This window comes from Miniopterus schreibersii, assembly GCF_964146895.1.
Source record: "Miniopterus schreibersii genome assembly, chromosome: 13".
NCBI classification, from domain to species: domain Eukaryota; kingdom Metazoa; phylum Chordata; class Mammalia; order Chiroptera; family Miniopteridae; genus Miniopterus; species Miniopterus schreibersii.
In genome coordinates, this window is record NC_138113.1 from 19,929,836 (window position 1) to 19,955,177 (window position 25,342).

Here is a 25,342-nt window from a genome sequence, read left to right on the forward strand (position 1 = left end):
GGGCTTTACATGTATTGTCTCACTGCATCCCCTCAGTAACTCTAGGAATTAGAAATGGTATCATCCTCATTTCAGATGGGAAAAAAGATGAGGCACAGAGAGATTAGGTAATTTGTCTAATGTTACACAGCCAGTAAGTGGGGAGTTGGGATGTGACTCTGGACAGAATGAACCCAGAGTCTGCACTCTTAACCACTAGGATGTACTTACTACCTCTCCTATATTCTAAAAACTCTCCTTGTAGTGTACAATAAAATGGGTGAGACACATTAAATATCATTCAAGTAAATGAAAATTTCTCTTATGAAGGGAAGTATGGTAAAAACTATTGTTTGGCTCACTGTCACCAAAATGTTTCTCTTTTCCTTCTAGTTACAGAGCTAGACAATATTTCTTAGCCTTACCTGCCATTAAATGCGGTAATGCAACTAAGTTCTGGCCCATGACTGTGCATAAAAGTGAAGTACACACTTCTGTGCCTAGAACATAAAAGCTTTCTGATTGATCTCCCATGTTCTTCAACAACCACCCTTATTCACTGGCTGAAAAGAGTAGAGTTCAAGATACAAGAAGCCTGGATCCTTGAATGACTTCATGGAGCCAAATGCCCTGATGACCTGCTTTGGATACTGATAAGAGTGAAAAAAATTTGTTATATTAAACCAACTGAAAATTTGGGATTGTTTACAGTGGCAGTCAGACTATGTTGAATAATACAGAAAATGAAACCTTGGCCCAGCCGGGCGTGGCTCAGTGGTTGAGCATCGACCTAGGATCTAGAAGATCGGGGTTTGATTCCCGGTCAGGGCACATGCCTGTGTTGCAGGCTGCAGCTGGTCAATGACTCTCTCATCATTGATGTTTCTATCTCTCTCTCTCTCCCTTCCTCTGAAATCAATAAAGATATATTTTAAAAAAAGAAAATGAAACCTTGAAGTTGGATACTGTTTTAAGGAAAAAAAGAACTAAAGCATGTGACCTTGAACTCTTCACGGGGTCAGGAAAGGTGTGGAAACAGACTGGAGGCTGGATTACTTGAGAGCTTTGTTGTCATGGCAGAAGACTTGTTACAATTGTTCCTTGTGATAACTTAGAAGGTGGCACACTACTTGCCTAGTAAGCCTATAGCTCTAGAGGAAGTTTTGGGAACAAGAGTACTAGTGTGTATTGGCTACTGTTTGCTAAATTTAGTAAAGCATTACAAGAAAGATAAAAGCTCAGGCAAGAATGGACTGATGTGCAAGCAGAAAAAAAAGAGAATTAAAGAAAGTCCAGAAATTTGGGTGCTAAAAGATTAGAAAATTGGCTACTTCTAGACATCCAGGTAGAAAACAAAATATTAAAAACTTTGAGTAAGGTCTATTTACACCCACACTCACAGCAAAGATCTGATTAAGAGTGTGGTCTTCTTATCCAAGATGTTGTCCTGAAGATAGCCCCTATCAGATTGAGAGAGAGAGAGTGGAACTTGGGAAGGAGAGTAAAGAGGTAAATCATGCTTGAGAATTATGTGCAGAAAAGAACTTTGGGTGTGGTTATTGGCACATGTTGCTGACTGAAAGCAAACAAATCAAAGGCCTACCAAATTTTTGAGGGAATCATGTTCTCAAATAAATTCTTTGATTATTTGAGTTGGAAAGTAAACTTTGCACCTCATATTTGCACCAATAGGAAGTGAGCTGAGCAGTCTATAGAGAAGGCATATTCCCCAACACCCTTTTGTAGAATAGCAAAGGCAGGGGCCATGGAGTACAATGGACAAGGGAATCCTTGGAAAGGAGAGTAAGATTTAATAAGTGAAGAACTCTCCTTACCTTTCTGATTGAGCACTGATTTCGTATTTCCTGTCTTTGCCTTTTTAAAAAATTTTATTTTTAATAAACTTTTGGTTGGCTTCACTAGTTAGGATGAGCACGGATTACTTTTATAAAAATAAAAGTAAAACAGGCCAGATTTATTATGATGTTTATGAAACAAGCTCCATGAGTCTCTTCCAAGGCTCTAGGAAAGTGTGTCTTTCCGCTACAATCTCACTTACACTTAAGTTATTGCTGGCTGTCTTCATTTAGCAATAGATTCCAGGAATACTTCAATGACCCCTGACATCCTGTCACAGAGGTGCAGGACTAGAGGTAAAAATGTGATATGAACATATGGCTGCCACTGAAAGTATGTGGGTAGTGTGGGAGAAACAATGTTTGAAACATGAGCCAGAAGCTAGTCTAGGGAGAATTCTTTTAATCAATATATATATATATATATATATATATATATATACAAAATTATAAGTGGAAATTTTGGTACTCGCTGATGTCAAACCACAATGGAAATTCTCTCCTGTCAGGATATACTTAATAAGGCAGTGTGTATAATTTAAAATTCACCATACATTTTATTTCTTTTTTAAAATGGGAATCATGTGAAAGAGAATTAATCAGAATTCCTGTGGCAATACTGCAAACCCTGTACTGTATGTGAGAAGTGATTTCTTTACGCATGCCAGCTATCAATAATAAAGACGAATTGATCAACCATGCTAGATACTAAAAACTAAATTATCTTTTTATCTAATTAAAAAGTTATTTAAAAAATCACTGTCATATTCATAATACTGAATTCATAGGCTTGCTGTGACATTGAAATGGGGTCAGGTGTATAAAGGCCCTGGGTACAAAACCTGTCATAAAGCAGGATCCCAGCAAAGGATATCTAGTAAGAAAAAGATAATCATATTAACAGGTAATCAAACAGTATGCAGCCAGAAATTTAGAAAAAAAGTATTAGGGGCATGTTAGGCAGTTAATTAAATGTTATATTTCTCAATTTTGTAATGTTTGTAGTTATTACAGGCTTCTTCAAATATGTAATTTGTTGTGATTTCTTTTCTCAGTCTAAACAAATAGCCTATTTAAGCTAATTTGTAATTTTTTAATTCGTTTTTCTCAAAAGGGTTCCACAAGTAGTATAAGCTTCGGGTCCCACAAAATGTTGATCCTTCTCTGAATTAAAAATAATACATATATATCTATATATCAATGCAAGTTCCTATTCTTTTAATTGACCCGAGACAGAGAATGTCGCATGCAGACACAGAAGAGTTGTCAGAATCAAGGCCTTCTTAAACATTAAGTGGTTAGACTTAACAGAAACTTATGGGAATGAAAATGTTCATGGCAGGGGAAACTTTGGGTAAATAATTTAATTTTGAAGGAGGAAACCTTAGAAACCATTTTGTCTGTAACCTGAATTTATCTTGGCTTGCCTTAGTATGGTTTTCACAAGACACACAGGTCTGATAGCCAAAAAAGAAATGAAAAGTCGTTTAGATTTTTAGGGAAGAATTTTTTTTTTTTTTCAATCCTCACCCAAGGATATTTTTCCCATTGCTTTTCAGAGAGAGTGGAAGGGAGAAAGAGAGAGAGAGGAATATCAATGAGAGAGAGAGAGAGGAACATCAATGAGAGAGAGAGAGAGAGAGAGAGAGAGGAACATCAATGAGAGAGAGAGAGAGAGGAACATCAATGAGAGAGAGAGAGAGAGAGGAACATCAATGAGAGAGAGAGAGGAACATCAGTGAGAGAGAGAGAGAGAGAGGAACATCAATGAGAGAGAGAGAGGAACATCAGTGAGAGAGAGAGAGAGAGAGGAACATCAATGAGAGAGAGAGAGAGAGAGAGAGAGAGGAACATCAATGAGAGAGAGAGAGAGGAACATCAATGAGAGAGAGAGAGGAACATCAATGAGAGAGAGAGAGAGAGAGGAACATCAATGAGAGAGAGAGAGAGAGAGGAACATCAATGAGAGAGAGAGAGGAACATCAATGAGAGAGAGAGAGAGGAACATCAGTGAGAGAGAGAGAGAGAGAGAGGAACATCAGTGAGAGAGAGAGAGAGAGAGAGAGGAACATCAATGAGAGAGAGAGAGAGAGGGGAACATCAATGAGAGAGAGAGAGGAACATCAGTGAGAGAGAGAGAGGAACATCAGTGAGAGAGAGAGAGAGAGGAACATCAGTGAGAGAGAGAGAGAGAGAGAGAGGAACATCAATGAGAGAGAGAGAGAGAGAGAGGAACATCAGTGAGAGAGAGAGAGGAACATCAGTGAGAGAGAGAGAGAGAGAGAGAGGAACATCAATGAGAGAGAGAGAGAGAGGAACATCAGTGAGAGAGAGAGAGAGAGAGAGAGGAACATCAGTGAGAGAGAGAGAGAGAGAGAGGAACATCAGTGAGAGAGAGAGAGAGAGAGAGAGGAACATCAATGAGAGAGAGAGAGAGGAACATCAGTGAGAGAGAGAGAGAGAGAGAGGAACATCAGTGAGAGAGAGAGAGAGAGAGAGAGGAACATCAATGAGAGAGAGAGAGAGGAACATCAGTGAGAGAGAGAGAGAGAGAGAGGAACATCAGTGAGAGAGAGAGAGAGAGAGAGAGGAACATCAATGAGAGAGAGAGAGAGAGAGAGAGGAACATCAATGAGAGAGAGAGAGAGGAACATCAGTGAGAGAGAGAGAGAGAGAGGAACATCAATGAGAGAGAGAGAGAGAGAGGACCATCAATGAGAGAGAGAGAGAGAGAGGACCATCAATGAGAGAGAGAGAGAGAGGGGAACATCAATGAGAGAGAGAGAGGAACATCAGTGAGAGAGAGAGAGGAACATCAGTGAGAGAGAGAGAGAGAGGAACATCAGTGAGAGAGAGAGAGAGAGAGAGAGGAACATCAATGAGAGAGAGAGAGAGAGAGAGGAACATCAGTGAGAGAGAGAGAGGAACATCAGTGAGAGAGAGAGAGAGAGAGAGAGGAACATCAATGAGAGAGAGAGAGGAACATCAGTGAGAGAGAGAGAGAGAGGAACATCAGTGAGAGAGAGAGAGAGAGAGAGAGGAACATCAATGAGAGAGAGAGAGAGAGAGAGGAACATCAGTGAGAGAGAGAGAGAGAGAGAGGAACATCAGTGAGAGAGAGAGAGAGAGAGAGGAACATCAGCGTGAGCGAGCATCCCACCGGCTGCCTCCTGCACGCGCCCCACCGGCCGAGGACGGAGCCTGCAGCCAGGCACATGGGTGCCCGCGGCTGGAATGGAACCCAGCACCCTTCAGGCTTGGGCCAGCGCCCTGACGCTGGGCCAGACCGGCTGGGCAGGGGAGACGCTCCGAGGCACCCGGGGGAGCCTCCCGCAGGACGGCAACCACGTGCTCGGTGTTTTAATTGGCTGGGGGGGAGACGCTGGTTGGTTGCCCCCTTACTTGCGCGCTCATTGGCTGACTTCTGCACGTGTCCTGACCGCCCACCCGCCACCTCCGCGCATCCCGGCCACGTCTAACCGGCTGAGCTGCGGGGGCGGCGGGCTCAGCAGCCGTCTGGGCCCCGCAGCGCCGCCTCCTCACCGCCCCTCTCCGGGCGACGCCGGTTCTCCCCCCAACTCAGGCCCTTGTTACTGCCGATGCCCGCTCAGGTCCCGGGGCCTCGAGCTCTCGCCTCTGACTGACCCACGGGCCCGGCCCCAGGAGGCCTCGGGGACGCGCGGGCGGGTCCTGGAAGGAGGAGCCGGCCGGCGGGGCAGGAGGGAGGCAGGGCGAGCGCACCCACGGTCAGCTCGCGAGGCCAGGCCTCCCGCGGGAAGGGAGCACGCGAGGCCCGCAGCTCAGGGACTCCACGTGCAGCGGCCCGAGCCGGCCGCGCGCCCTGGGCCTGCCCTGCTGCCCCGCCGCCCCGCTCGAGGCGCCCGGCCCCGCTGGTGGACACCGGGGGAAGAAGCGGGGCTCTCGCGGTGCCTGCGCCAGGCCCCAGGGCTTGGCAGGCCGCGGCCCTTCCGAGGCGCAGGGTCCCACCTCGGGGCCCGGGCACTCCTGGTCCCGCCCAGCACCGGCACGTGTCGCTGCTGGTTGCCGTGGCCCGGTGGCCGCAGCAGCGGCGGCCTTGCGTTGGTCAGGAGGACGTGCTCCCACCCGCCCTTGGCCAGCCGGGGCAGCGGTCACCCCGGGGACAGGGGGTCCCTGCAAGCGCCTGGGTGACTCTCTAGGGCCCCAGCGGCATAAACAAGGTGACCGCCTCCTCGGGGGCGGGGCCCCAGCTGCGGGCTGCCCAGGGCCGCGAAGCCCCGGCGCCCCCGAGGGCCCGCACCTGAGGCCTCCCCAGCCCCGCCCCCACGGGGCCGGCGCGCGGACCCGGGCCCCGGCCGGCCCACCGCGCAGGCGCCGCCGCCCGCCCCGCGCGAGGGGGCGGGATCCCAGGCCCGGGCAAGGTGAGAAGGCAGGGTCGCCGAGGCCCCGCCCCGCCGTCACGTGGGGGCGGAGTCGGAAACGTGACGGCGTGCGCGGGGCGGGGCCAGCGCGGCGCGCGGGCGCGGGGGCGGGGCGCGGCGCGGCGCGGGGCTCGCGGCTGCTGCCGGGGAGGGAGGCCGGGCGGGCGGCGGAGCGGCGCGGCTCTCACCCTCACGGGGAAGTGGCCCTGGCGGCCGCGGCCGACGGCCCCGAGGCGGACGGACCACTGACGGGACGGCGGGGCGGGGTCTGGGACCCGAGCCGGGCGGCTTCCAGAGCGAGCGGGCAGGCTCGGCGTCGGCCACTCGGTCCGCTGAATGAAGTGCCCGCCCCGCTGAGCCCCGAGCGCGGCGCTTTCCCGCAAGATGGACGGTTTCGCCGGCAGCCTGGGTGAGTGCGGCTGGGAGCCCTCTGCCCCGCGCAGGGTGGGAGCCTTGGTGTTCCGACACGCCGCCGGGCCTGCTCCCCACCCTGCCCCCGGGATGGCCGCGGCCCCGCCGCACAGGTCCCCCCGAGGCTGCCGCCCCCGGCGGGCTCCGGCGGACTCGGGCGCCCTCCCCCCTCCCAGCCTCTCGGGCGAGACCCCGCGCTCCGCCCGGCGCCCCTCGGTGCCGGCCTCCGCCCCCAGTGCGGGAGCCTCCTCTCCCAGGGAGGCCCCACGAGCCGGCACACCCCTCCCCGTGCGCTCTGGGCCCCCCCGCCCCACGGCAGGGCTGGGACACCCCTTTCCCAGACCCTGACCCCTCCGGGATACGGCATTTCCTCCCTTTTCCATGCAGGGAGCTCCTTAAGAGTGGGGACACCCCTCACCCACGCAGAGGCTGCCTTTAGGGCAGGGACCCCCATTCCTTCTCAGGGAGGGGGCACCGCCACTCCGGTCCTCACTTTAGACTTGGAGACTTCTTGCATCTCTCAGCAACTGACAACTTCCCTTCACTTCGCTGAGCATTTAGCAGGGGTGGAGGGAACCAGAAACACTGAAGCATCACTTGCCTAATACAGAAAAGGAAGAGGTGCATCTGTGTTGGGGGACCTCCTTAAGAGGAATGAGAGCGGTAGTATCTGGCCCTGCGAGCCTTGCCGGGGAGAAGCAGTCCTGCCCGGCGCGTGCCTAGGAAAGGGCGCCTGTGTCCGGGAAAGAAGGGATTCTCCATTTTTGGAGTATGTCGTCTTCGTGGAATGGAGAAAGGGACGAGGTTATTAAGTAGGCTTAAGTATCCTTTGTGTCCCCTTTCACCCAAATAAAGGTAGTAAATTTTGTAACTGGATAAGGGAATCAGAACTTGAGGCTGGTACTCGCGGCCCTGTAACCTGTGTCTGGAATTACTATTCTGTGAGGCCACTGAAGTCTGGGTACTGTAAAGATTGAGCTCGATTGTTGTGATGGCGAGAGAAACAGTTTCTGCTTTGGCTGATACTGCAGTTAGGTGATACCTGTTGCTGGATTTGTATTTTGAGTATTATATTTGGAGGTAGCTTGTATTCAAATGTCTGTCTTTTGCATTTCTTGATTATAAATCCCTAGTTCATGTTCATGGATCAGTACATGATCTGGCTGTGTTGGGATTAGGTGGATTCTTTTATATAAAGTAAAAAAGTAAGTCCAAGAGTAATGGACCCATTATAAGTATTAACTAGTAAAAAAACCAAACCATAATTTTGGCTCTTTGGGAAGAAAAAAACTGCTTTGAGAGTGAAATCCTAAAATAGGCAACTGAGTGTTACTCTTTCGTCCCCAAAGGCACCTGTTGTCCATTATCTAACCTTTGATGTCTTATAATTCCTGACATAGTGAGGTGGTTTCATTCTTGGGCTCCTTTTTAAAAAGGCATCAACTGTTCACTGCCCTTTTTTTTTTTTTTTGCCTCCTTCCTGAATTTATTTGCCAGTTATATTGGACCAAATGACTTGTCTTATGTGGTCACAAATGGGTGATCATATACGAGACAAAAATTGAGTGTCTTGAGGGCTGTTGGGGGTGGGGGGCCTGAGCTGTCTGCACTGTTGGTTGCTCAGCCTATGGAAACGGTGGATTCACCACTCACTGTAGAATTAGTTGTTCCTACTTCTCTCCTGTTGGTAAGGACTTCTGGAAGGCTTGCCAAAGCTTCCTCTCTGTGTTTTGAGGGAATCCTTCTCACCAGTTGGGGCCCTAAGGTTTATTTTGAAATAGTGGCTATACCTTGTTAATTAACTTTATCCCACTTGCCATTTCAAGAGGCAACTTAGGAGAAGATGAATTTTAGCTGGGGCTCCCACATTTCATAGAGCACGTTAGAGTTGACCCCAATATTGGATTTTTTCTTATTTGATACCATCCTTTGGGTGGTACATTGATGAAACTTTTCCTTTCTTTAGATGTGGTGTTGATCAGGAACAGGGGTGATGCTGTTCTCTAAGGAGAGGAATCTTGTGTCAGCGGAGAGGGAAAGAAATGGTTCCTGGCAGTATTTCTGGAGCTGCTTCTGATGAAGACAGTTCTCAGCAGGAGCACTGTGCTTTCTCTTTCTGTCCCCCTTGTAAGAGTAAAACTAGGCCCCATCTTAATTGAAACCTTAAAGGGTTCGGGTGGGGGAGGGGTAGTGCTGGTATATTTTACTGGTAGCCTTTAAGCAGAGCTTTGCTCAGCTCTTGCCAAACTGCTTGTTTCTGTCCCCTATAGTTATTAGTCTAGAGCTGAGAGTTACATTGATCTTTATTTTATCATCAGGAGAGCTATGAATGTAAAGGCAAGCACTTGTATTCTAATAGATGTTTAAAAACTTTTATTTAACCAAACAAGAATTCAAAACATGTGAAGTTCTTCTGGGGTCACAAGTATTGAAAGCGTTTATTCTCAAGGAAGTTTATGTGCGAATCTCTTTTTATATACTAGATGCATTCTTAAAAAATGTGAGAAAACTATATTTTTATAAGCAGAATAGTTGAGTGCTTTATAAACAGAATGAGTCTAGAGAAACATTATTTAAGAGACTCATGGTAAATCACTTTGTAAGTGAAAAACTTAAAATTTAAACTGTACCCTTGATTGTTGAGTATTTAGATAAGGAAAACACTATTATATGCATTTTATAGGATGTCTAATGGCAATTAAAACTGTGTGTGTAGTGGTTTTTGAAATAATTGAGAGGAATGTTTAAGTGATTGACCATGTTATATGTACCACATTGAAATTATATACCAGTTGTGTAACTTTTGTTTTACATAAAAACAACTAAAGGATGCTTTAAATCTCTGCAGCTGATGAATTTCAGGCAACTTGGCTGGCAGGTGCTTGTACTCTGGAATTTCCCTTAGGCTAGTATCCTTTAGTTTACGAATTATGGTAATTAAAAATGGCAGCACTTTGGAAACAATTTTTTTAAAACTTTGTGTGTGGGGAGTACCCTAAACAGTCTATCTTGATGTTCTGCCTCCAAATCACTATATATACACACACATGTACAAAATGTATATACAGTATAAATTTTAAATCTTGGTATATGTGCAGAAGTGGAAAACTATTGACATGACTTTTTTATTGATTTTCATAAGGCAAGAGATAGGTGCATTTCATGCTTAGTCTTTTTAACATCTTTTTTTAATAATAAAGGCTTTAATTTTAAGAGGTTTACTTCGGAATTTACTAGAGGTTAATAAGTTTATACTTCAAAGACAACATACAGTTAACTATGTCAGTTTTAACTGTTTCTGTTCTCAAGATTTAAAACAAAAACCTCAAAAACGTACTTTTAAAGAAAAATTATAATGAATTAATTGTAGGGTTAGTATCTATAAGGAACATAACATTCTGGATGCAGGGTATATGAACAAATAGTAGCAGTATGCTTCAATTTGTGAAATATTTTAAGAAAACAATGTTTTTAACATCACAGCATTAGAACTATGACTCTTATCTCATATACTCTTGCTTTCTTAAAGGAATAGTGCAGTCTATGATTTTTACATATTAATCTAGTCTAAAGCATTCTTTATATATTTAGTCACATAAAAATGTTTCTTGCATAATAACATTTGGGGAATTTTTTCTTAACTTTTAATTTCTTATTGGTTGTCTCTTGAAGGACTGAAGATAGGCTTAAGTTATATTACATGACATGAGTAGTAACTCTTACATGGTCACTACAACATGAGTTAGCTAGAGTACATACATGTGGATTAACACCTGTTTTGTGACCAGTACTATGTTTGTTTGTTTTTATGGGAAGGACAGACCTATAAGACAGGCTTCTTACCTTTTAGAAGCTTACTATGTGGTTTTAAATAGATATCTAAAGATGTTTAAGCATAAGTAAAGTACTAGAAATGGGAGTAGAGGGAGGGAGTCACCATTTAGAAAGCTGTGCGATGTATCAAGCATGTAACTTCTGAAAGAACATTTGGAGATTGCTAAATTTATCTCTATAAAGCCTGGCTTTTTAAAACAATGAAGTAATTTATTTAGCAATTCAGATATTAGGGAATAATATTACTAGGTCTTTTTCTGCCTATATTTAAATTTGAATGATGTGGGGAAACTACATTAATTTTATGTATATGGGTCCATTTCTATAACATGTAAAACTTCAAGAAATTTGAGAACATTTTTATTTTAAAGTAGATGGAATTTAAGACATTAAAAAAGTAAGGAAATAATCTACTTCATCAACTGTTGCCTCAGTGTGGAAGATTCCCAACCTATAGTGTATTTCTAAATCTGTGTATGATCTTTTGTCCTATAGTTTAGCTGTCTCAGACTACTGTAATGCCCTAACTTTGCTTATTGATGTATAGTTTACAAAAAGCTTTATCTCATTTAATCTGCACACTAACCTGAGGAGAGAAGAAATTTATCTTATATAGATGAGGAAACTGAGATTCAGAGGGTTTGCCATTTTTAAAAAAGACTCTGAATCCAGATTTTTTCCTTCTATTTTTGGGGGAGGGAGGAGTGGGAGAGACACTACCTGTCAGGTTTGTACTTATTTTATACAATGAAAACATAGTACAAAAGAAGAAAGAAAAATAAATTATCTTATTTCTAGCTCATCTGTATGCATCTGATGTTAACATGTTGATATACTTGTTTTTAGTCTTTTTCTCTGCCTAGTTTTTTACATAGTTAAAATCTACTGTAGATAAAAGTTTGCACTCTGGTTTTTTTCACTGGATCTTAATCATTAAAAAAAAATTTTTTTTTTTACCTGAACTGAGATTTTTCTGAGTGAGTCCAATATTTTTTTCCTTACCCCATTACTGACTTCTTAACCCACTGGTGCCTCAAATCTAACATGCCTAAATCTGAACTACCCTTCCTCTAAATCAGCTTTTTTCCCTTATTTTCCACTGTCCATATCACTCAGCCCTGAAATCTCAGAATCATGTTTAATTCCTTGCCATTTTTGCCTACCACATTAAAATCTCTGCCAAGACTTGTCAATTCTTGTCCCTTTTTTCAGAAATTCTTACTTGCCTTTTTCACCACCATAATTCAAATACTTATTATTCAGTGTTTGGATTATTGATAGCCTCAAGAACCTCCACCTGTTTCATTTATGGGGGGGAGCTTCAGATTAATCTTTCTAAGGCAGTGCTTTGATTGTGCCATTCACTTTCTCAGATTGTTTCATTGCTTTAATGGCTAATTTCAAACACTAGCCTTGTTCTCAAGGTCCTCCATTATTTCTGTTATCTTAATATGTCCTGCCCAAAATGACCTATTTCTTATTTCCCAAATTTGGCTGGTACTTTTTCATTCCTGACTATTCTCAGTACCCTTCAAGGCCCAACTCAAGTATCCGTTTCTAAACACCCTTCCTTATTTTTATTTGTTCCTTTCATTCCCATCCTAAAGTACTTATTTATCATTGAACTTTTAACATGGGAGCATTCTTAGGGCACTTAATCACAGAATATCTCTTCTTATAAGGCATAAATAATTATTACAAGTCTTACATTTATTATAAGTCTCATTATAAGCCTGTTGAAGGCTGACACTCTCATGTGTTTTTGAAATCTCACAGCAGAGCAGTAGAGATTTCATGATAAGTAAAATTTGGGAAGAAATTAGGGAATCAGTATATCATTGGCAACTTACAACTTTCACCATTGTTTCATAAGAGAAATAAGTTTGAAGACCAAAAGATTATCACATACTACCTCAGAATAGAGTCCTTTAAAAATTTAAATAACTCATTATGTTGTTCTTATTTTTCTCATTTTACCTAAAATGAGTGAAAACTTTGTTCCAAACTTTGTTGGCAGTCTGATAAAGAACTCTGCGCTAGGTTCTAGGGTAGTGTTTTTCAAGTGCATGTCTTGTGTATGGCCTATTATTATGGACTTACAAATAGATATTTGGGGTTAAGATCAACATAATAAGAATAAGTGAGGAGGAAAGGAAGGAAGAAAGATTATAAAAAATTGATTATAAAAAGATTGTAAAAGATGCTTCACATAATGGTTTGATTCAAGAAACTCTTCAGTTTTATATTTTAACCTTAGAATTACAATGTAAAGTTTATTCCTTACTCTGGGCCACAGTTAGATGAAAGGCACACTTCTTATGGCCAACCCCTGTCTTTGAGAGACTAGGCTGGCACACGTGAAGAAGATGAACAGTCAGAAGTCGTTGGATTGAATTGTGCTCTCCATTTCTGAGGTTCTTAGAATCTGAATATAATGATTAGAATATAGTTAATAGCAGCAAAAATGTATCTGTAGTTCTAGGATCAGTTTAATTGAGGCAAACTCAGTCTGTAGAAATGTGGTTTTATAAAATTGATAGGCTAGGGTATGTTATTTACTTTGCAAAAGGATTTTTTAAAAATTATTTTTTGCATAAATAACTCACCATATTGTGTTTTTAGCTTTCCTAATGAAGTTGTCTGTTTCTTCACTGTTTCTTGTCTCATTAGCTGTTTAAAATGTATTTAGTCTTTAAGGCATGGCTCAAGCACACTTTTTTTTTTTTAGGAGGCTGTGCCTGATTATTCCAGTTTTGCACACATACCATTGCACTATGGTGCTTCTAAAGTGGAGGAGACTGAGTGCTTACACCTAAGGGATCTGGGAGTGTAGCCAAAACTTGGAGTTTATTTAACTAAAAAATTCATATGATAATTTTGCAGCCATTATAAGGATTTATTCAGACAGGAATCATTGATAGATGCTAAGTCTAGGGGATATTTTGATGAGCAGGATGTGTGCATGATCTTAAATATCTATCTATTGCTTATTAGTTGCAAGGGGAGAAATATAGTAACACTACACAGTGGTGAAATCAGATAACACCTTGAGTGCATGATCAAAATAAATAGCACCAGTGGACATTGTATGCCTCTGAATGTGATGCCCTGAGAACACATCACTTACATAGTTCTCCTGCCAGGAATGCATAACCTGAATCTACTCATGAGGAAACATTGAATTCTTTAAAATATATATATTAATGTTATAAAGACAAAGAAAGGCTGTGGAAATGTTCCAGATTAAAGGAGACTAAAGGGACGTGACAACTACTTGCAATACCTGATCCTGGACTGGATCTTGTATTAGAGGGGATAATGATATATAAAGGATGATTGGATAATTGGATCACTTGGCAAAATGAGAAAGTGGATGGTAGATTAGGTAAAAGTATTGCATCAATATTAAATTCATTGAGTTTGATAACTATCCTGTTTTTATTCTTAGGCAGTACACACTGAAGTTTATAAGGGGAAAGGGCCATGACACACACACACACACACACACACACACACATATATATATGTATATATACACACACACATACATGTAGCTTCCAAATGGTTCAGAAAAAAAATTGTATAGTGTGTATATGTTTTATATATGTGCATATAAATGTATGTATATATACATAGCTGTATAGAGAGGGAGGGAACAAAGAAAGATGGGAGGATGCTTGAGTGCAAATAAAGCAAATGAATAAAATGTTAACAACAGATGAATTTGGTAAAAACTGTGGATATTTTTACTATTCTTGTTCTTAACAGTTTTTCTGTAAGCTTGAAATTACTTTTCAACTGAAAAGTTTTTAGATATCATATGAACTTTGCATTCTACTCCATAATATAGCATTTTTAAAATATGGAAATAGAAATATCTTCTGTCCCAGAAAATTCCAGGCAAACTCTTGGGATAAACTGTGGCTCCCAAGAATATGTTCCATGTATATCATGTGGTTTCCTTTTATCCCTAGGCCTCAGTTTGGGAAACATGCCTCTGGGCCAGAGGCAGCTGTGGTTCAAATTTAGCCGACAGACATGTTTTGTTTGGCCCTTTTGAGTGTTTTAAAGATTGGGAAATTTCACATAAAAATCTGGATCTTTGGTTTCTCTTGAAAAATGGAATGATCTTGCCACTCTGGGCTTGCATTCCATAGATGATGTATATACTCACTAAGTGGTGTGACAGGTAAGCAGCCTCAGTCCCTAGCTTACACATAGTTTGTTTCAGGTATTTATCCTACTATCTGGCTTCTATCAGCATACGTTTGCAGTCTCTACCTAGCCCAAGAGGTGGGAGTCCTGTCCTCTTCATGCTTTTAACAATTTCAGAATTAAGTTGCTTAACTGATGCCCTGTTGCCTGCTAACATTTTAGTGTGTATATCCTGTAAACAAGGAAATTCTCCTACATAACCATACTACAAGCAAGAAAATCAGGAAATTAATATGCAGTACTACTATCAAACCCCCAGACCCATGCAAGTTTTGCTAATTGCCTTAATAATGTCTTTTATAGCAAGAGGATCCAGTTTAGAATCAAATGTTGCATTTAGTTGTCCTGTCTCCTTAGTCTGCTTCAATCTGGAACAGTTCCTTAGTCTTTCCTTGGGTTTCATGACCTTGACACTTTGCAAGATTACAGGCCAAGTTGTTTTGTAGAATGTCCCTAAATTTGATGTTTCCTCCTAATTAGATACAAGTTATATATCATTGGCACAAATGCTACAGAAGTGAGCTCTGATTTGTCTCACTGTATCCTATCAGGTGGCACACAATTTTGATATGTCCCTTTAACTAGTGATGTCCATTTTGATCATTGTATTAAGGTGGTGCCTGCCAAGCTTCTCCACTGCAAAAATACTTTTAAAAATTTTTTGTAATTAATAATAATTTGTAGATAGTGCTTTGAAACTTTTGTAATTATTCTGTTTCTCATTAGACCTTCAATTTATTGGTTTATTTATATCTGTATGGACTCAGGTATTCTATTTTTTCCAATGGGCCATAATCTGTTTATTTTGAAGCTCAAGTTGGCTCCATTTTGGCTAGTGGGTTCCCATTATTGCTAGCTTGTTTTGGCGTGTTCCTGTCATTTTTTGAGGACTTCCTTGTTTTTTGACACAATGAGATGATTCAGGTGCACAATTCAGTCTATAATCACATTCACATATATACTTTATATACTTTTAAGTATGGGGTTCAGGTTTTGGATTAAGTCGTTTTAAGTTTGTGGACATTTTTTATGGTTCTTTTGTAATTTTGTAACTATAATATTTTATCTCACAGTTAAACATTGTGTTAAACACATGGACTAGATCATTAAAGTAAATTAGTTTCAAGGTATTTGCTGTCAATGAGAAGTCATTCAGGATATTTCTTACTACCCTGTTTCTATATTTAAACAACCAGCAAATATTCTTAGAGAGCAAGATACTGTTAGGTGGTTTGTGTGTGAGGGAGCTAGTTAAAAGAAAATATATTTAAGCAGCAAAATCAACTGTTTTTTTCCCACTTAAAATATTGTGATCATCTTTCCTTCTCAGCAAATATAAATATAAACTTTAATGCATCATTATTTGGACATCTGGTCTTCTCAAGCTGTGTATATAGAACATAATTTAACTTATTATTGATGACTGATGGTGGTTATTATGAGCATTAGACATGGTTCTGTGCTATAATATAGTAGTGCTTTCAAGAGCTATTTCTGTAGGGCTGTTCGCTCCACACACTAAATGACTCTAGACAGTTATAACTGTCTTCTTGCTGTTTGTCACCTAGTGTCAGTGTGCTTTACTCTTTCCTCTCTTTTTATTTATTTATTTTTAAAATCTCATTTATAATACTTGAACATATCTCTTGAAAGATAGGACTCTTTATTATCAGACCTAAAATTTGACAATAATTTCTTAATATCAAATATACAAATATCTCTGATTTTCTCGTATCATTTTATAGTGGTTTATTTAAATCAGGATTTAAACAAGATTTGCTGTTTCTTAAGACTTTTAATCTGTTTATTTCCCTTCCCCTTTATTTTTTCCTTTGCAGTTAAAGAAACTAGACCTTCTTTTTGTCCTATAGAATTTAACACAAGTGCTGATTGTATTCTTCAGCGTTATTTAACATGTCTCTTTGTCTGTATATATCCTATAAGTTGAACCGTAATGGATTTTTATATATTTGATATATTCTATCTGCTGCTGTCCCTCCCCTCCCCCTCCTCCCCCTCCCCCCCTTCCCTCCCCTCCTTTCTTTTCTCCCCTCTCCTCCCCTCCTCTTCTCCCCTCCCCTCCCCCTCTCCCCTCCTCCTCCCCTCCCCCTCCCCTCCTCCTCCCCTCCCCTCCCCTCCCCTCCCCTCTCCCCTCCCCTCCTCCTCCCCTCCCCTCCCCTCTCCCCTCCCCTCCCCCCTCCCCTCCTCCTCCCCTCCCCTCCCCTCTCCCCTCCCCTCCCCTCCCCCCTCCCCTCCCTTCCCCTCTCCCCTCTCCCCTCTCCCCTCTCCCCTCTCCCCTCTCCCCTCCCCCCTCCCCCCTCCCCCCTCCCCTCCCCTCCCCTCCCCTCCCCTCCCCTCCCCTCCCCTCCCCTCCCCTCCCCTCCCCTCCCCTCCCCTCCCATCTTTGGTCTGTGGGAGGGAGCATCTTCAAATCGACTCCTGAGTCCTGATCTTAGTGGGTTTTGCTGGCTTCCTTGCTGTTTGATATGACAAGATGTTCAGACTTTTCTTTTACACGTTCTGGTCTAATTCTGCAGTCAGCTATTTCTCTAAGAAGTTGTGGTTCCTTTTGTGAGGAGATGGTATTCCAGACTCTAGAGGGGCTCATTGTTACTGGATTGGTTATTGTTTCTAGTCTCTCTTTTTTTATTTCCAATTTTAAATCTCTTGTGGGCTGGGAAACCAGATAACAAAGCTGGTTTGACTTATGTATAAGGATTGTTTTGAACCTCAAAAAGGAAGAACCAAGAGTTCAAGGCCTATATGTATTTAAATTGTGTGGTGTCACAGCTACAGGGACAGGATCGTAACTAGTATATATTGCTATTGTTGATCATACTGTGAATAACAGGATACCAGATGTTCCTCAGAGGAAAATAGATTTCTGAATGAGGTCCTTAATGTAAGTGCACGAGCTTTTATCTCACAAACTTGATGATACATACCGCTTACGCTCCCTGTATTTTCTTTTGTTAAGGTTATCTTTTGTTTCTTTTGCTAAGATAAATCCTTGGATCAGTGAGGTGTTAGTATGTTATAGTCAAATTATGCTGTGTTATATTTACAGTATTCAATAATAAGAATGCACTTTTTCTTCCTTTAAGAATGTATGTTTTTCTCACTTTCCAAAATTGATGATTTCTTGTTTTAAAACAGAACTATTTAGTGTTGATATGTGATACTTTTCCTTAAATAATTTTTTTTTTTTACTCTTGCATTGCACATTGGTCTCAAAGTGACTGTCTTATGCTCATCTTTAAGTGACAGAAGTATCCTAGTCTTTAACTGACATGTCAGAGCAAATGACAAAATTTGTTTGCATTTTTCTTTGAGCCATTTGTTCCAGAAAAGTGTCATAACTTACTTCTGTTGATGAGTGAGTAGGAAGTTTTTTTGTTTTTTTTTAAGCTTTGAAGGATATCCTGTTTTCAGTTTAGTTGGGGCATTGCCTTTGATTTTTTTTTACTGCTTTTAGTACCTTTTGGCATTCATCTTTAATTCTCTTCAATTATGGTTAGTGTGGATGTTTTGGCACAATTTCTTGATTTTTTTAGGATCTGGTATTGTGCATTATTTGAGATAAGGTATGGGGAAACAGTTTAGAATAAAGAGAGCTGATTGGGAAAGTAATATTTGACTTTTTTTATTAAAAAAATTTTTTTTTAATTTTACTGTAGTGATATTTAGAGAGAGAAAATCCACTTATTATTATTATTTTTTAAATATATCTTTATTGACTTCAGAGAGAGGAAAAGAGGGAGAGAGAGAGAGAAACATCAATGATGAGAGAGTCATTGATCGAGCCCGCAACCCGGGCATGTGCCCTGACCGAGAATCGAACCCTGATCACCTGGATTCCAGGTTGATGCTCAACCGCTGAGCCACGCCCGGCCGGTCCACTTATTTTATTCATTTAAGGGTTGATTCTTGTACGTGCCTTGAGTGGAGATCGAACCTGCAACCTTGGTATATGTGGACAACACTCTAACCAACTGAGCTCGGTCAGGGCAATATTTTACTTTTCTTGAAATTTTTGTTTATGAATGAGATTTAATGATTACATGCACACTGAAACTTCTTGCTTCATTAGTGCATATGTTAATGGGGCTAAGGTGAGTTTGAGTCTCATTTTTGTTTTTTGGTCATAAACGCGTTCAATAAATAAATGGGCCTTGATTAGCTTCTGTGGATCACACCCTCTGTACTAAGGGCAGTGATAAATTGGTGAATGAGACACTTGAAATCCCTGCTCTCATGAAGCTTATAATTCTGTGGGGGATTCAGGCAATATTTATTCAGGAAATATTTATTGAATGCTTGGTATGTGCTCAGCAGTCTTCCAGCTATAAACAAAGCTCTTATGGAGCTTATAATGCAGGCTTTAAAAATACAGAGTAATAAAAATTGTGGTTGTGGAGTATAGGAAGCTTTGGAAACATGGAGGGCTACCTTGAACCTTCACCATTTAGCTTTTTATGTTTTTTTCAAATGCATGTTTAGGGTATAAGCAGAAAAGTAGGGGGTCAGGTCACAAATGGACCCCTCAGCTCTCGGAAACAGTTTAAAGGAATAACATTTTTCCCCCTACTCCCATACATCTGAGAAAATGACAAATTATCTATATAGCTGACTTAGGTTGCATTTTTTTCAACCTGTGGAGGGGCTGTTGTCATCTGTGCCCTACTGGTGTCATCCTAATTTAAGGCAGTGAATTCATTGACTTCTGTCCTCTCTGTTACCTGTTTTAAGTGTTAGTTTTCTAAGATATTTGCTTTTTCTATGTCGTTGGTAGAGTATGTGATTGTTTAGTTTATGATCTACAGTACACTTGCTTTAGGAAGTAATCACTGATGCTGTAGTTCATGGACATGAGAAATTTGGTTCACATGAACAACTTTTTGAAAAGGGGTAGTAAGGCAAAGGCCCATCAGTTATTCAGCTATGATTTCAGTAACTATGTTAGACACTTTACATAAATTAATTGTAATAACTTTCTAAAGGACCAAAACATCTTAATTTCAGCTTTTAAAATACTCTCAAAGGTAATTGTTAAGTAGATTGAATAAGACTGAACCTGTTATTACAACCCTTCATATGCAGGTGATTATAGTAATATCTGTGACAGCTTTTTGGTGACTGAAATGAGCTATATCTTCCAGAATAAAAATCTATTCAACAAATATTTATTCAGCCACTGCTGCACACCAGGAATAGTTTTCGTACAGGGACTGTGTCAGTGAACAAAAGAAACAAAAATCTCTGCTCTACTGAAGCCTATATTATAGTGAGGGGAGATAGACAGTCAACAATTTTCATTAAATTATTCTCTCTTAGGACATCAAACACTCCTGTATAAATACTGATATCTGTATTATCAATTATAAACTTGCTATCCTTTTTTCATAGCATGGATGGTGGTATAACCTGCGTAGGTTTGGTTCTGTTCAGATGAGCTTAGAGATAAGTAATATGGGGGAGAAACAACAAGTAGGTGAAACACTGACAGTGTGCTTGGGCTGCTTTGTTATCCTACACCTTAGTCACTGTATCTGATCTGACAAGGTTTTAGAATCTGTATATTTTTTTAGGTGTTCATTCTCAGATTCTTAATTTGTCTTGGCTTCATTTATATTTAAGATTTTATTGTTTATTAGTACTTTTATATCTTTGGACTTTTTTTTGAGTTTTAATATTTTTTCTTGTGGAAAAATTTGTATTTTTATAAAATCTTTTTTTTTGCAAGTTAATTACTATAGGTCACAGTTTGTCAAACTAGATTCAGGACCCCTGTTCAGTTACTAAGGAGAATTCTCAGGATGCTGTGGAGATCTCCAAACAGCTGTTTGTGGGTGGTGGTGATGGTAGAGTCAAACAGTGGGTTGTGTGACCAGGATGAAGTCACTACTTCCACCTTCTGGCCCTCTTTCTTTCCGGACCTTAACACCTACTTTGGTACTTAAAGCACTTCAGGCTATTTGCTGCGCTCTGAACAGTTGTTTAGTAGTAGCATCTATAAGATGATGTTAGATGTGTTTTTGGATAAGACTCATGGGAGTGTGCCTGTGTCACAGCAGCAACGTAGAAGTTATTTCAGTAGTTTGAAAACTATTGATATATTTTTAAGTGTTCTGACCTACTTCAGGCAATTGTTTTAGTGTCTAGAAATTAATGTCTTAGCAATTGATCGCTGCCAGTCTCATTTAATCTGCATGTAGCCACTGGATTATTCTTTCAATACATTTTTATTGTTGGTCCCCAGTTTACAAACTTTTTGTCATTTCCAATCTCTATGAGATAAACTCTTAGCTTTGTATCCAAAATTCCCCACCACCTGGCTCCAACTTGACTTTTCCAGCCTTACTCCTTACTACTTCCCTTAATTTTGGAATCGTCTCAGTATTTTTTTTCTTGCCTCATTTCTTGCTATCTTGTTTCTTCTTATACATTATTTATTATATTATGTGTTACGGTACATATATATAAGATATTGACAGAATTGCCATATACCCTAGGGAAAATTATGGAATTTTAAAACCAACAAATAAGAGAAAAACACATTCCTAAGAGTTGTATGAGAAAGTATCTTTAGAGCATTGCTTTGAAAATTGTTTTCTTTGCCTGCTTATTGTCTGCTTATCTGTTCTTAGCTCTCATCACTGACATTCTGTGTATCCCTTGATGAGCCAATCTGCTATTTTGTATTATTGGACTTCTTTAAAACGTAATGTAATCTATTCCTTTGGAAATTTGTCAGACATTTTTGTTATCAAATGAAATGCATTCTTGATAGCAAATTCTCAGAGTCATTTGTCTTAAAACATCATAGAACATCTCATCATCTTTTTTTTTTTTTTAATATATCTTTATTGATTTCAGAGAGAGAAAGGGAGAGGGAGAGAGAAAGATAGAAACATCAGTGATGAGAGAGTCACTGATGGGCTGCCTCCTGCGTGCCCCCCACTGGAGACTGAGCCCACAACCCAGGCGTGTGCCCTGACTGGGAATTGAACCATGATCTCCAGGATCATAGGTTGATGCTTAACTGCTGAGCCACGCAGGTCAGGCTCATCTCTTGCTTTTAGTGAAAAAGAATACAACTACAGAGTAGCCTTGAGATTTCAAATTTTTAAAATCAGCTTTATTGAGCTATGCTTTTCCTATAATAAATTATGCCAAATTTAAGAGTATAATGGGGTCTTGAAAAACTTACATCGTTGTGTATCCGCTACCATAATCAAGATATAGAATATTTTTCCATTACCCCAGAAAGTTCCCTGTACCTCTTTGCAGTCAATCCTTTCTCTTAACCCCCACTTTACTGGCAACCACTGATCTGCTTTCTGTTACTACATTTTGTCTTTCTAGAATTTCATATAGCTGAAATATTACAATCTGTAGTCTTTTATGATTTTCACATAGTGTAATGCTTTTGGGATTCATTCATGTTATGCGTTTCAGTAGTTGGTTCCTTTTTATTGCTGAGTAACATTTTATTAGTTTATTTATCTACCAGATCATGGACATTTGGCTATTCTGAATAAACCTGCTATGAACATTCATATATATGTCTCCCCACAATCAGTAATCTACTTTCTGACTCTATGGATTTGCTTATTTGGTGCTGATTTTTTAAAAATTGGGTTGTCTTATTAAGTTTTCAGAGTTCTTTATATACTCTCAATACATCCTTTATCAGTTATGTGTTTTGTAAGCATTTCCTTCCATAGTCTTTTGAAGAGTGAAAGTATTTTATTTTTATGAAATCCAATTTATTAATTTATTTTGATGAAGTTTAATTTATCATATTTTTCTTTTATAGTATATAATTTTGTGTCCTTTTTAAGAAATTTTTGCCTAAGTCAAGCTTACAAAGATTCTAAAAGGAAACGATTTTTTCTGCTCACAGCACTTTTGACACCAAATGTGTGAGTTTTCTACACCAGACAATTCTGATACTACCTGATGCAGATCTTACAGGTTAAGGGTTCAGTCCCATAAGAATACTACCCCCACTTCAGATGCCAATTTGAAGTCCAGGCCTCACGCATTTCTGACTGACCAGTAATGAGTGGAGGATTCACATAGTCCCCTCCTTGGGTTTGATAATTTGCTAAAATGCTCACAGAACTCAGGAAAAACACTTTACTTAATATTTAATTGGTTTATTCTAAAGACTACAATACAGAAATACCCAAATGGAAAAGATGCATTGGGATAAGTTATGTGGGAAGGAATGTGAGGCTTCCAGGCCCTTTTGGGTCATGTCACTCTCCCAGCACCTTGATATGCTTGTTAACCAGTAGCTTCCCAAACCTCGTCATTTAGGGTTCTTATGAAAGTTATTACATAGGCATGATTGATTAAATCATTGACTAATGATGACTGAGTCAATCTCTAGTTTCTCTGAGGAGGGGCTGAAAGTTCTGACCTTCTAATGTAGTTGGTTCCTCTAGGAACCAGCTCCCATCCTCCAAAAATTATCTCAGGTATAGTTGAAAGGGGCTCTACTCATCCCTGTTACTCAGAAAATTCTAGGGGTTTTAGGAGTTTTATATCAGGAACTAGATGTAGAAATGAAATAAAATATTACTTTTTATGTCACAGTTTCCTATGATTTTCTTCTAGAAGTTTGTAGTTTTAGCTCTTTTTTTTTTTAGGTCTGTGATCCCTTTGGAGTTAATTTTTGTGCATGGTATGAGGTAAGAATCAAGGTTCATTTATTTGCATATTGATACCTATTTTTCCAGCACCATTTGTTGAAAAGATTAGACATTATTGAATTTCCTTGGCATCTTTGCTGAAAATCAATAGACCACCTGTGTTGATCTGTTTCTGGACTCTGCATTTTGTTTCATAGATTGCTATGTTTATCATTGAGCAAATACCACAGTCTTGATTACTATAGCTGTATAGTAGAGAATTCAATTAAATTTTTTACATTTGAAAAATAATTTAGAAATATATTTAACTTTAAAACTTTATAGACTGACAGGAAATGGTATTTCAGTAATTGTTAACACTTTATATTTTAGAGTTTGCTTTTAAAATTACTTTAAAGAATATGATCTTTCTTGATTTACTAACAATTTTAGGAGTTAGAGCAGGCATTAAAAGCAATGTTTCATGAATGAGGAAGCTATAAGATTTAAGAGGGCTAAGTTTCAGATCATACAACTAGTGTGATGAAGCAAGAACTAAAGCCAAGTGTCATGCCTTCAAAAATCTAGTGTGCTTTTCTACTGCATCACACTAATTCCATTTGCTACTGTTTTCTAAAGTTGAATATTGGAGAATGAGTGTTTTATGAAAAATTCAATCACTAAATTTTATTTAAAGTATACAGCTATAGGAGAACTGTGAATCCATTTTTCTTGGTCATCAACATTACAGGACACATTAAGAAGTCAAAATTGGCTTTATGTATATTTTTTTGTGTTGTATTTTACAACCAGACTAGAGATAACTCATGGTTTCATTTCAAATTTAGAAGTGTAGGAGAGAGGCAGCAAGATTTGTTAAATGAAAGATTCCTTTTAAAAAACCTGTTTTAAGAATTGATACTCTTTTCAAAATGAGAACAAGAATAATAAAATTTTAGACTGTTTGAGTGTGGGTTATCTATCTTCTCTTCTAATGCCAAACTTACTACCTTAGGTTTCTTCCCCTAAAATCCCAGCAACCTGAGATCATGGTTAGGAGGTTCTCGCAGCACTACTGGTGAAAGATGATGACAACTGGGGTTTGGGTAGTCGTGGTGAAAGAAGTGGTAACATTTTTAATATATTTTGAAGAGCCTGTGTATCTGATGTTTGATGTATGCAAGAGATGAAGAAAAGGAATGAATCACAGAGAAGTCATTTTTTAGCCTGATCAACTTGGTGCTGCTATTTACTTGTTGTGGGGAAGACTTAGATGAATTGGAAGAGCTGCACAGTGGAGGAAGGGAAATCAGATAGAAGCATTATAGCTTTTTTTTTTATTTTTTCAGAGTTTTACTTTTGTAGGAATTAAAATCACATCTCAGAGTTGGAGGATAGAGACAAGATGAAATTACTTGTGATCCTACCTTCATAAACATTTTCAGTGTTTTGACGTGTGCGTTTACAGTCTTATAATAGGGGTTGGCAAACTTTCTATAAAGGCAACTAGTCAACTCTGTTGTATCATGAAAGCAGCTATAGACAATGTATAATAAATGAGTGTGCTTGTGTCCCATTTCATCATTTTCAGGTTTTTTTCTGTCCTTATTAGAGACCCTGAGATTCTAGGTACATCTGTGAAAAGCATTCAGGATTTTGCTAATCGAGAGGAGTGATAGGTGGAACCCAACAGTAGTAAAATTGTTTTGCAGGCTCTGACATAGTGGTTGGTAGGCTATGGGAATTGACACGTTTGGCTGGTTAGATCCATTAGCTAGCTACACATTAGCTTTTAGCTACATGACAGCATGCTTCTTATTAAATACTACATAATGTACACACAATTTATTCTTCTGAAGGAAAACTTAATAAAAGGTGGTTTGAGGATGAAGAGTAAAAAGAGGAAAAGTACTTAGAATTATGTCTATTGTGTAAGTGTTTAGACTGACAGCGGGAAATTTTCTTAGGGAAGAAATTGCTATTGCCATTTTATTCGTTAGGGCCAAAC

General features: G+C 40.1%; 1 protein-coding gene across 2 annotated transcripts in view; it reads left to right on the forward strand.

The window, feature by feature from the left end:
• Positions 1-6,333: 6,333 nt before the first annotated feature.
• EML4 (EMAP like 4) overlaps positions 6,334-25,342 on the forward strand; it is a 129,939-nt gene continuing 110,930 nt past the window's right edge. For both annotated transcript variants that reach the window (XM_081155865.1, XM_081155866.1), the window contains exon 1: positions 6,334-6,644. In XM_081155865.1, the coding sequence (XP_081011991.1) occupies positions 6,620-6,644 (25 nt within the window). In that variant the 5' untranslated portion in view covers positions 6,334-6,619. The remainder of the gene's footprint in view (positions 6,645-25,342) is intronic.